This window comes from Solanum dulcamara, chromosome 8 (assembly GCF_947179165.1).
Source record: "Solanum dulcamara chromosome 8, daSolDulc1.2, whole genome shotgun sequence".
Taxonomy (NCBI): Eukaryota; Viridiplantae; Streptophyta; class Magnoliopsida; order Solanales; family Solanaceae; genus Solanum; species Solanum dulcamara.
In genome coordinates, this window is record NC_077244.1 from 68,548,786 (window position 1) to 68,560,633 (window position 11,848).

Here is an 11,848-nt window from a genome sequence, read left to right on the forward strand (position 1 = left end):
TTTTATCTTGGGACGCCTGTTCTTGGCAACAAGCGGGGCACTTATTGATGTGGCTGCAGGTAGGTTAACCATGAGAGCACATGACAAAGTGAAAGTGTTTGATGTATATCATGTACTGAAATTACCTGCAATCTATGAAGAACTGTCTGTTGTAACCATCATCGATGAGGAAGTCTCAGCTCAATGCATTATAGCAAATGATTCGTTGGCAAAAGTCATGATGGGTCAAGATATTGAAAAGGATGTGGATCTAAAGAGTTAGCTAGTGTGCTTAATATGCCAAATATCAGCATGTGGTAAAAGAATGTAGAACCCTTGAACAGAGAATTGGGTCCTTCATCCAAGCCTTCTCTAGAAAAAGCTCCTAAATTGGAGTTAAAACAATTGTCAGCACATCTCAGGTATGTTTTTTTTGGAGTAAATAATACTTTACTTGTAATTCTTTTATTTGTTTTGTTTGAGGCACAGGTCACAACAACACTAGAGGTGCTAAAAAGACACAAAAAGACGATTGGATGGCAAATGACTGATCTTCACGGTATTAGCCCCGCTTTGTACATGTACAAAATTTTCATTGAAAAAGAACATAAGTCCAGTGCACAGCCACAACGTCGTTTGAATCCCATCATGAAAGAGGTCGTGAAGAAAGAAATAATTAAGTGGATAGATGCAGACATAATATTCCCAATCTATGACAGTAAGTGGGTGAGCCCAGTTTAATGTGTACCAAAGAAAGGGGGAATGACTGTTGTAACCAATGAAAAAAATAAGTTAATCCCCACAAGAACAATAATTGGGTGGCGTATATGTATGGACTACAGAAAGTTGAATGATGCCACAAGGAAAGATTACTATCTTATACCTTTTATTGACCAAATGCTTGACAGATTAGCAGGCCAAGAATATTACTGTTTCTTAGATGGGTATTTAGTTTACAATTAAATTATCATTGCACCAGAGGATCAAGAAAAAACAACAGCAATATCGTGAAAAAGACACTAACTACTTTACATGCCTCTAATATGATATTACAGCAGCAACCGTGAAAAAGGTTTTAAAAAATACTCTGAATTGATCTAATGTCTTCTGGTGGCTGAGCAACATAATGCTCTTTTAATAAAAAATTATGAAGCCCGTCCTACTGGAACTGCTCCGTTACCAAAAACAAATGTTGTAAAAGCACATGGCCGGTCTGAAAGAAGACAAAATAAAAATCATGGCCACAATAATGTGCGTGGACGTGGCAATGGCAGAAGACGATATAATAATTATCGTAGTGATGGTCAACATAAAAGGGAGAACAATATGAGTTCTCAAAGTTGCCCTTCAAGAAGTAACTGTCATCGTTGTGGCATGAAAGGCTACTAAAAAAATGAATGTCGGACGCCTGAGCATTTTGTAAGGCTTAATCAAAATTCCTTCAAAAGAAAGGCAAATAGAGGTGGTGCCTCTTCTTCTAATGCTCGTATAGAGTCACACTTGGTATTTGAAAATAATGTTGAGGCAACACCTTCGCATAATAATAATATTGAAGCAAATCTGGTTTTGAAGGATGAAGATTTTAATGACCTCAATGATATTACTAATTTGGAGGTTGAAGAATTTTTTAGAGATTATAATTGATGTTTAATTTCATTATATGATTTACAATATGTTATCGTTTTTATGTACTTTTGATTATCATATTTTTACGTTTATCTATTTAAAAAAAAGAAGGAAAAAGAACTTATGTTTTTCTAACAATATTGTTACTTATTGTATCTCTTATAATGTATTTTTATTTTATGAAGATAAATAAATTCCTCAGTCTTCAATTTGATCAAAGATAAGTAATGAAGATATGTGTCTTTTGGATAGTGCCACAACTCATACGATATTAAAAAAAATAAATGTTTCTATCATTTGATTATGAAAAAGGCCTATGTCAATACAATATTTGGTAGTACAAAATTGATTGAAGGCTCCAAAAGAGCAGACTTATTACTACCTGGAGGAACGATATTGGTAATTGATAATGCATTGTATTATAGTAAGTCTCAAAAAAATTTGTTAAGTTTCAAGGTTATTCACCAAAATGGTTATCATATTGAGACTGCGAATGAAGGAAATGTTGAATACATTTATATTACTACAATAAACACGGAGAAGAAAATTGTGCACGAAAAATTATCTGCACTTTCTTCTGTTGGTACTGTTGAATCACATGTCATAGTAAACAAAAGGTTTACTGATTCTAATGATTTTATCATTTGACATGACCGGTTGGGCTATCCCGGTTAATATGATGCGCTGAATTATTGAAAATTCACATGGACACACTTTGAAGAATCAAAAAAATCTTCAATCTAGAGAATTCTCTTGTGTTGCTTATTCCCAAGGAAAACTGATTATTAAACCATCAGCAACTAAGTTTGAGATTGAATCCCCTACGTTTCTGAAACGTATACATGGTGATATATGTGGTCCAATTCACCCTTCATGTGGACCATTTAAATATTATATGGTTTTGATAGATGTATCTATAAGATGGTATCATGTGTTCTTATTATCAACTCGCAACATGACTTTTGTGAGATTGTTAGCTCAAATTATAAGTTAAGACCATAATTTTCAGATTATGCAATAAAGACAATTCGTCTTGATAATGCTGGTGAATTTACATCTCAATCCTTTAATGATTATTGTATGTCGGTTGGAATAAAAATTGAGCATCCGATCACTCATGTTCATACTCAAAATGGTCTAGCAAAATCATTGTTAAACGCCTCCAATTGATAGCTAGACCATTGTTATTGAGGTCAAAACTTCCCTTTTCGGTATGGGGGACATGCTATTTTGCATGCTGCAGCACTTGTGCATATAAGGCCAACAAATTTTCATGAATTTTCCCCATTACAGTTGGCTTTTGGAAAGGAGCCAAATATATCCCATCTTAGAATATTTGGGTGTGCGGTATATGTCCCAATTGCTCCACCCCACCGCACAAAGATGGGTCTCCAAAGAAGGTTGAGAATATATGTTGGGTATGAATCTTCTTCTATTATAAAATATTTGGAACCTATGATTAGAGATTTATTTACAGCAAGATTCACTGATTGTCATTTTGATAAATCAGTATACCCAACATTAAGGTGGGAACATAAGTAATTGGAAAATGAGATAGATTGAAATTCTTTATTACTATCTCATTTAGATCCTCGAACAAATCAATATAAGCAAGAAGTTCAAAAGATGATTTATTTACAGAATATTGCAAATTAATTGTCGGATGAATTTACTAACCTTCCATGGATTACTAAATCGCATATCCCAACTGCTAATGCTCAAGTTTGAGTTGATGTCCCGGTAGGACAACTTGTTCAAGCAAATGAGTCTAGGCCACGCTTAAAACGTGAAAGACCAATTGGTTCGAAAGATAAAAATCCTTGAAAAAAGAAAAGGATTAAATGATCAAGATAATCATAATTTGGGGACAATTGCTTAAAAAGAGCCAGAGACACAATAAATGGTGATACCACCGAGGAGGTCTAAGTATCTGAAAATAATGAGAATGAAGAAATTTCAATAAGTTATGTCTCAATAGAAAAATGGTGGAACCGAAATAATAGTGTGGTCGATAATATTTTTGCTTATAATGTTGCCATTGAAATAATGCAACAAGATAAGGATCTTGAACCAAAATCTGTCGATAAATGTAGACAGCGAAATAATTGGCTAAAATAGAAGGATGCAATACAAGCAGAGTTAACTTCACTTGAAAAATGTGAAGTTTTTGGATCAATAATCCAAACACTTGAAGGTGTCAAGTCAGTAGGGTACAAAGGTTTTTATGCGTAAACAAAATGAAAAAGGTGAAGTCGTAAGATATAAAAATGACTTGTAGCCCAAGATTTTACGCAAAGGACTGGCATTGACTATATGGAAACATATTCTCCTGTGGTGGATGCAATTACCTTCAGGTATCTAATGAATTTGGCAGTTTATGAAAAGCTTGAAATGCACCTAATGGACGTGGTCACTACCTATTTATATGGCTCATTGGACCACGACATTTTTATAAAAATTTCCAAAGGGTTCAAATTGCCTGAAGAATACAAAGATTCTCGAGAAACTTGCTTAATAAAGCTTCAGAAATCCTTCTAAGGTTGAAATAATTAGGGCGCATGTGGTACAATCGTCTTAGCGAATATTTGCTACAAGAAGAGTTTAGAAATGATCCATTTTGCCCTTGTGTCTTTATGAAAAGGTCTGGATCTGAATTTGTAATAGTAGCAGTATATGTTGATGATTTGAATATTATTGGAATTCCGAAAGAACTTTCAAAGGCAGTAAAATATCTGAAAAAGGAATTTGAAACAAAATACCTCGGAAAGATAAAATTTTATCTTGGTCTACAAATTGAACATTTTAAAAATGGAATATTTGTACATCAGTCAACATATACTAAAAATATTTTAAAGAGATTTTATATGGATAAAGCACATCCATTGAGTACCTCAATGGTTGTAAGATCTCTTGATATTAATACAAATCCGTTTCGACCTCATGAAAATGATGAAGAGCTTATTGGTGTTGAAATACCATATCTTAGTGGAATTGGTGCATTAATGTATCTTGCCAACAATTCTAGACCATATATCGCTTTCTCTATAAGCTTGTTATCAAGATTTAGTTTTTCTCCAACACGAAGACACTGCAATAGAATTAAACATATATTCAGATACCTCTGAAGGATCATTGATATGGGATTGATTTACTCAAATAAATCCACGTCACAATTAATTGGTTACGCAGATGCGGGATATTTGTCTGATCCCAATAAAGGTCGATCGTAGACAGGCTATTTATTTATATATGGTGGTACAACTATATCATGGCGTTCAACAAAGCAAACTATGGTTGCCACTTTCTCAAATCATGCAGAAATAATAGTCATCCATGAAGCAAGTCGAGAATGTGTTTGGTTAAAATCAATAACTCAACACATTCAAGAAATATGTGGCCTTTCTTTGAAAAGAGACGTTCCAACAATATTGTATGAAGACAATGCTGCATGTATAGTTCAACTGAAGGGAGGATACATCAAAGGAGACAGAACAAAACATATTTCACTAAAAGTTCGTTCAAGTGATAGTTTAGCAGAGATGTTTACCAAGGCATTGACGACTTCAACCTTTGAGAAAATGAGATACAAAATTGAAATGCGTCGTCTCCAAAATATCAAATGAAGTTTTCGTCAGGGGAGTAAAATACGCGTTGTACTCTTTTTTTTTTAACCAAGATTTTTGTCCCATTGAATTTTTTCTGGTAAGGTTTTTAATGATGCAGCACTCAAAGCGTATTACCAGAAGTTGTGTAGTCTTTTTCCTTCATTAGACTTTTTTCCACTGGGTTTTTTCTAGTAAAGTTTTAACAAGGCACAATGTTTATAGATGTTCACGATAACTATGTTTATTATTTCTTGAATTTTTTTTTAATGAGGCACATTTCACGTGGACATCCAAGGGGGAATGTTATAGAGAAGTGGATGTCATTTTAGTGGAATCCACTAGTAAATTGATGAACTGGGGCCCACTAGGCAAGTTGTCCAACTTGCTTCCTTTTCTTTGCTATAAATTGCCAGTTTTGGCAATATAGAAATAGACCGACACGGCATTCTCAATTCTTCTGCTCCTCTCTCTTTTTCTTATTCCCATCTTATTTTGCTAAGTTAATTTACTTTATAACAATAAGGTTGTCAAACGTAATCTTGTCCTTTCTCATTTTTCTTTTGTTGAGAAAGTAGGATTGAAATCAATTATATGGTAAAAAAAAGTTCTTAATTAAAGTGAATATTTATACATGCATGGCGTTATTATTATAATCTTACTCGTAATTGACGAAAGGTCTGTCGAGTTTGAATTTCAGAACGGAGTCGCTCTTGATAACAAGCGCTTTATATTTCTTAAAATAGGATTATTTCGCTGTGAATAAGAATCAAGCAAACTAGGTAAATGGGTATCAAACACCATATATGATGTAAACAAAAAAATATAATTTTAATTACACTTCTCATCTACGTGGCTTTCTTCCATCTTTACCTAGTTGTGGGACCATTAAAGATTGTGATGGAATGTAAATACCCTTTCATTCTTAACGAAAAATTTCGAATTCAAGCTTTGATCAATTAAATGAAATCATTTCTGACAAAAAATATTTTTGCTCTCAAATGAGATTTTTTTACCCAATTCAAATTAATTGAAGCTCAAAAAAGTTACTGGGGTTTCTGCATTGTTAGAAAAGTAGTTAAGTTTTTTTTTTTTTTTTTTGAGAATTTATAGTGATTCCACACTTCCCCTCCAGTGTGACTCGAACCCAGGACCTACCGATCGTGGGTGGAGGTGCTTAACCAACTGAGCAATCCTCACTTGTCAAAAAGTAGTTAAGGTTGAATGACAACGAAATGAGATGAAAAGATACATATATAAAAGAGAAGAAAATTTAAAATTGTAAACTTTAAAGGGCAAGATATATCATGCATGTTTGTTAGGAATAACTAATAATGATTCAATCAAGCATGTCACTGTTAATAGATAAAGCTTACATTAATTAACAGAGGGGTCTACTCTTACCAATAATGATGCTACTAATACTAATCCCATCAATATTTTAGTCATGTTTTCAATAAAAGAATGGTTCGTTTTATTTTTATATTTTGAAATAATTACACATTTTTATAGATTATTTTTTAGTTTTTTGGTGTCTAATATTTGTATTGGGACTTGATTGAATTAAATTTGCACATTACAAAACTTATTTCTAAGAGCGACGCTCCTAATATGATTTTAATTTTTTCATTATTAGGGACTCGAACTCAAGACTTCATTTAAGGATAAAGAATTTCACTTATATCACTACAACTCATATCGATACTTCTTATAACTATAAAAGTATAATTTATTTTAGACTATATATACACACTTTTAATTAAAAGTCTCCTCTTCTTCTTTTTGAAATTCCATATCATTCGCCTTCGTATAAATTGAGACGGAAAGGGGGAGTATAGTCAATTCAACGTCTCCGTCTCGTTCAATCAATTTCTGAGCCTCTTTCAATACAATACTCTTCAAATAAAAATCAAACACTCTATTTCGATACTATATGTTGAATTTTTGAGTTACTTTATGATAGAAATGAAAAGTTGGTGCAATTAGGCAAAAGTCTTATTTTAAACAAAAAAGTTTAAACATTATATTGTTGAAAGGCAATATACATATATATTATTACGATCACAATAACAACATATTCAATACGTAATTCCTAAATAGGATCTGAAAAAAATTTAGCATATATGCATATTTTACCCTTTTCTTAAGAGGTAATAAAGAGATTGTTTCTGATATAAATAATAACATATCCAGTGAAATCTCACATGTGGGGTTTAGAGAAGATAAAATATATACAACTTTTACCACTATCTTGTGAAAATAGAGAGACTGTTTTCGAAAGCTCTAGTCAAGTACCGTAATAAATTCAAGTACAAAGAGGACGGTTTTTAATATACCCTATACAATATATACATATATTACTATTACTATAGTAGAATAAATAAATAAAGATGGAGATATTTATGTGGAGAGAAGAAGACAACAGAAAAGACAGAAAGTGGACGTCAGAGACTAGCTGTATAGAGGGTGTGGAAGAAAGAGAGAAGATTACAGCCTCTTCTCATCCACATCTCTCCCCTTCTTATTTTTTTTTTACAAGAAAAAACTACCAGCTTGTTTGTTTGGGTGATGCCAAAGGCAAGAAGAAATTAAAGCAGCAGTTGAAGCTTTTAAGGTTCAAACAATTTCTAAGTTTTTTTTTGCCTCTATATGTATGTTGTCTATTTATTCACCTACTATATATATATACTATTGTTTTGCTTCAACTAGATTATTGTTTTGTCTTAATTAGATCTATATATATACCATACACACATCCTCTTAATTATATTTTTTGTTCTAATTTTTTTAAGCAGAAAAGAGTATTCATCAGGACTTTGATGATTCAACAAATTAACACAACATGTCCATTTTAACTTGTGAAGAAGCTGCTGCAAGTTTATCTTCTTCTAACAATATGAATAACGATACTAAAGGAGCCATATTTTATCCATCTCATGAGCATCACTTAGTTACTCCACAATATCAAAGTCCACCTCAACAAATCAAGAAAAAGAGAAACAAACCAGGCAATCCAGGTATTCATATCTTAATTATTAGTAATCTTTATCAAAATATAGTCTTTTTTTTAATCTTTATCAAAATATAGTCTTTTTTTATAAAAAAATAAATTCAATTACTTATGGCTTTCGAATTAACTCTTTCATTTTATCTTTTGAGTTAAATTTATATGCAATAATTATCAGGTCATTCAAAATATATTTACAGATAAATCGCTCTTCGTAATATTGAAAATAAGATAAGTTATCTATTATATCAGGTAAGGTGATGACAAGTGTAAAAACTCTTTATTTTGATTTATGTATATAACTTAAATTTTTTTCTATCTTAATTGAAATCTAAAAAGAATTTAACTTATATACAAAGATAACGTAAAAAAGTTTTACATAACCTAGATACTATATATGTATTGTCTTATATTTTTTAGTTACTAATTTCACTTATTATGGATATACAATTACTTGTTGTGTTTTACATGATAATTAAGTATTCATCTGGTTAATTTTCGAAAATGTTGTTTCAACTTGTAAATAATTAGAAGTTAAATTTGTTTAATAATTATTTAGTTAATATTTTTTTTAATTTTTGAAACAGATCCAGAAGCAGAAGTGATAGCTTTATCGCCCAAGACACTAGTAGCAACCAACAGATTCTTTTGTGAAATTTGTAACAAAGGGTTTCAAAGAGACCAAAATCTACAACTCCATAGAAGAGGACACAACTTGCCATGGAAGCTGAAGAAGAGAGAAAATAAGGAAGTAGCGAGGAAGAAGGTTTATGTTTGTCCAGAGTCGAGTTGTGTGCATCATGACCCGTCTAGGGCTTTAGGGGACCTTACTGGAATTAAGAAGCATTTTAGCAGAAAACATGGTGAAAAGAAGTGGAAATGTGAGAAATGTTCAAAGCGTTATGCAGTTCAATCTGATTGCAAAGCTCACTTCAAGACTTGTGGCACTAGAGAATACAAATGTGAATGTGGTACTATTTTTTCAAGGTACGTAACAATAATTTGATTCTCTCAAGAAATTTTAACAGTGCCACATAAATTTGAAATAGCCGAGAGTAGTTAAATTGCAAAAAGAGTTTTGACTACAGGAGTATGAACACGAAAATGAGTCCATCAGACAAACAAACATTTCTAGACTAATCATATAGTGGTACTATAATCTCTTTTTGTTCTACTTTTTTGAATTTTGAGTTCTATCTTTTTGTGATTATTCGGGGTATGATTAACTGTAAAGTGATAACAATGGGATTACTGTGGTGTACAATTATTAAACAATAATTAACATGATATCAATATCATATTTCCACTCTTTCCCATTACTATATTATAAGGGGACGAACTAATAATAAATCCAACTATTGCCATTAATCTTTTATACAAAGGATATATATATATATATATACTAGTAAGTACGGTCTCATCTCAATTTATATGACATACTTTTATTTTTCTTTTTTAGCCAGTCCAAAAAAATGATACATGCATTTTTATATTCAGAAATAATTTAACTTTAAAATACCAATTTTATCCTAACTTATTTTAGACCGCAAATTTGAAAAATCTGCATGTCTTTCTTGAACTTTGTGCCAAGTCAAACAATTTGTGAAATGCATGTGACGATACCATATTGATTTTTTTTTTCATGCACTTTAATTATACTCTTTATCTTTTGTTATTTTAATTTGTTTCAGACGAGATAGTTTCATAACACACAGAGCATTCTGCGAGACTTTAGCTGTAGAGAGTGCAAGAGCAGGAAATGCAACAATTTTGTCATCTCAAATGAATCTCCACTTCCAACAACCTCAGTACTTTCATCATGAACAGATTCCAGCCATGAAAAAAGAGCAGCCAATTAGTGATCATTTCAGACATATTGAGATTCCTCCATGGCTAATGACTACTAATTCCCAACCATTTCAGCTTGGACCTGCTAATCCTGCTCCTTCACCACCCAATAATTTTAGCTCATCAGCTACTACTAGGTTAGATCAACAATACACGCAGAGCCATAAAGATTTAAATATTCATGATCACAACCCAAACCCTAATCTCACAGGTAATTATGAACTTCTTAACCATCTCATTTAAAAGTTCACGAGTCTTTTATTATCATGGGCTAAATATGTGATATGATATTACTAATATTTTGCTTTTTTAAGTGATGGTAAGAATTGAGCCCATGACCTCTTGCTTTTTTAAGTGGTTAATTGGGTGACAAGTTATACTGTGTGATTAGTAATGCAGAAATATTTACGTTTAATTAATTGTCTGTAAAAATGTAATTATATATTGGCCTCATGAGCAGGAACAGGAGAATCAGGTGCGGTCTCTCCAGTACACATTTCTGCAACCGCGTTGTTGCAGAAAGCAGATTTTGGTTCTACAATCTTTAACAAAGCAAGTGCTGTCTCTGCTTCTTACACAGGCCCAGGCTCAGCCAAACTACCCCACAATACTCACGTGTCTGTTACTAGTACTGATTCTGCTACCAAACAAACTGGTCAGAATTTGTCAGAGCTGATGACCACTGCAAATATAAGTGGAATGATGACATCTTTTTCTAATTTTGCTAATACTGGGTTCGAAGGGTCAACGTTTGAAGATGCGATATTATTTGGTGGATTTAGCAATTTGAATTCAAAGAAAGAAGAGGATGATCAGCAGCTCTACTTCAACGGAACTAATCTGAATGAGGAGGATCATATGACCAAAGATTTCTTGGGTTTAAGAACTCTCTCTCATACTGATGATATTTTCAACATTGCTGCTCTTGTTAATACTGAAACCCATAACTTTAATAATCATAAAACTTGGCAAAGTTAATTAGAATCATCTCTTTTTGAGCTAGTTAGAAAGTAATACTCCTATGTATTGTACGCACTTTTGAAGCAACTCTATCGGTCCGCGGATGAATTCAAATATTATTTTTTTATTTGGGAAAATGAGGAGTATTCTCACCAATAAGTTGAAAGTTCAGATAATCAATTAACTGAGCTACAGAATTCATGTGTCCAATCAACCCTCTCAACAACCAGGTACGAAAAGATTATTCTGTTAAGTATTTTTTTTCATTATATTAATTCAGTTTTATTATTGATGTGTGCGTTACACATTTGTTTTAGTTTTATAGTTGAAGGAGTTAGTTGGTGAGTATATAGTGACTTCCCCAACCTCAAATTAGAGCCCGTTTGGATGAGCTTAAAAAAAGTAATTTTTATGTATGAAGTGCTTTTAGAACTTTGAAGTGGTGAAAAGTTATTTTTATAAATAAACAGTTGAGTTTTTGGATAAAAGTGCTTAAATGAGAAAAATGATGTGAATTTTAGGATTAAAAGAATAAAAAAGTTAGTTTGAGAATTTAGTTAAAATATAAGAGATATAAAAATAATTTTCATGGTCAAAGAAAATGACTTTAAGCACTTAAAATGAAAAGTTAGAAATCCTAACTTTTCATTTTTGACTGACTTTAAGAACTTTATGGCTTAAAGTTAGCATTAGGTAAACACGTCCAAAAGCTAAAAATGGCTTTAAGTTGGTTTTGACCAATTTAAAACCCATCCAAACGGACTCTTAGTTGTCATGTTTTCATAATTTTTTTGATGTGAATATTTTAATCCATATTTTAATTGAT

At 32.0% G+C, this 11,848-nt stretch overlaps 1 protein-coding gene across 2 annotated transcripts; it reads left to right on the forward strand.

Moving 5' to 3' along the window:
* Positions 1-7,645: 7,645 nt before the first annotated feature.
* LOC129900511 (protein indeterminate-domain 11-like) lies at positions 7,646-11,141 on the forward strand. Of its 2 annotated transcripts, none has more exons than XM_055975498.1 (5): positions 7,646-7,821; positions 8,000-8,224; positions 8,802-9,201; positions 9,906-10,273; positions 10,523-11,141. In XM_055975498.1, the coding sequence occupies exons 2-5, from the start codon at positions 8,050-8,052 to the stop codon at positions 11,038-11,040; spliced, it is 1,461 nt and encodes a 486-aa protein (XP_055831473.1). In that variant the 5' UTR covers positions 7,646-7,821; positions 8,000-8,049; the 3' UTR covers positions 11,041-11,141. The 2 variants fall into 2 exon arrangements, with proteins under 2 accessions (XP_055831473.1, XP_055831472.1); XM_055975497.1 differs by having other exon boundaries at positions 8,003-8,224.
* The last annotated feature ends 707 nt before the right edge of the window (positions 11,142-11,848 follow it).

Excerpts from the sequence above, each read along its gene's own strand:
- LOC129900511 (XM_055975498.1), top strand. The coding sequence starts at position 8,050 with ATGTCCATTTTAACTTGTGAAGAAGCTGCTGCAAGTTTATCTTCTTCT. Across the intron at positions 9,202-9,905 it reads TGTGGTACTATTTTTTCAAG|ACGAGATAGTTTCATAACAC; the intron begins GTACGTAACAAT and ends AATTTGTTTCAG. Across the intron at positions 10,274-10,522 it reads CCCAAACCCTAATCTCACAG|GAACAGGAGAATCAGGTGCG; the intron begins GTAATTATGAAC and ends CCTCATGAGCAG.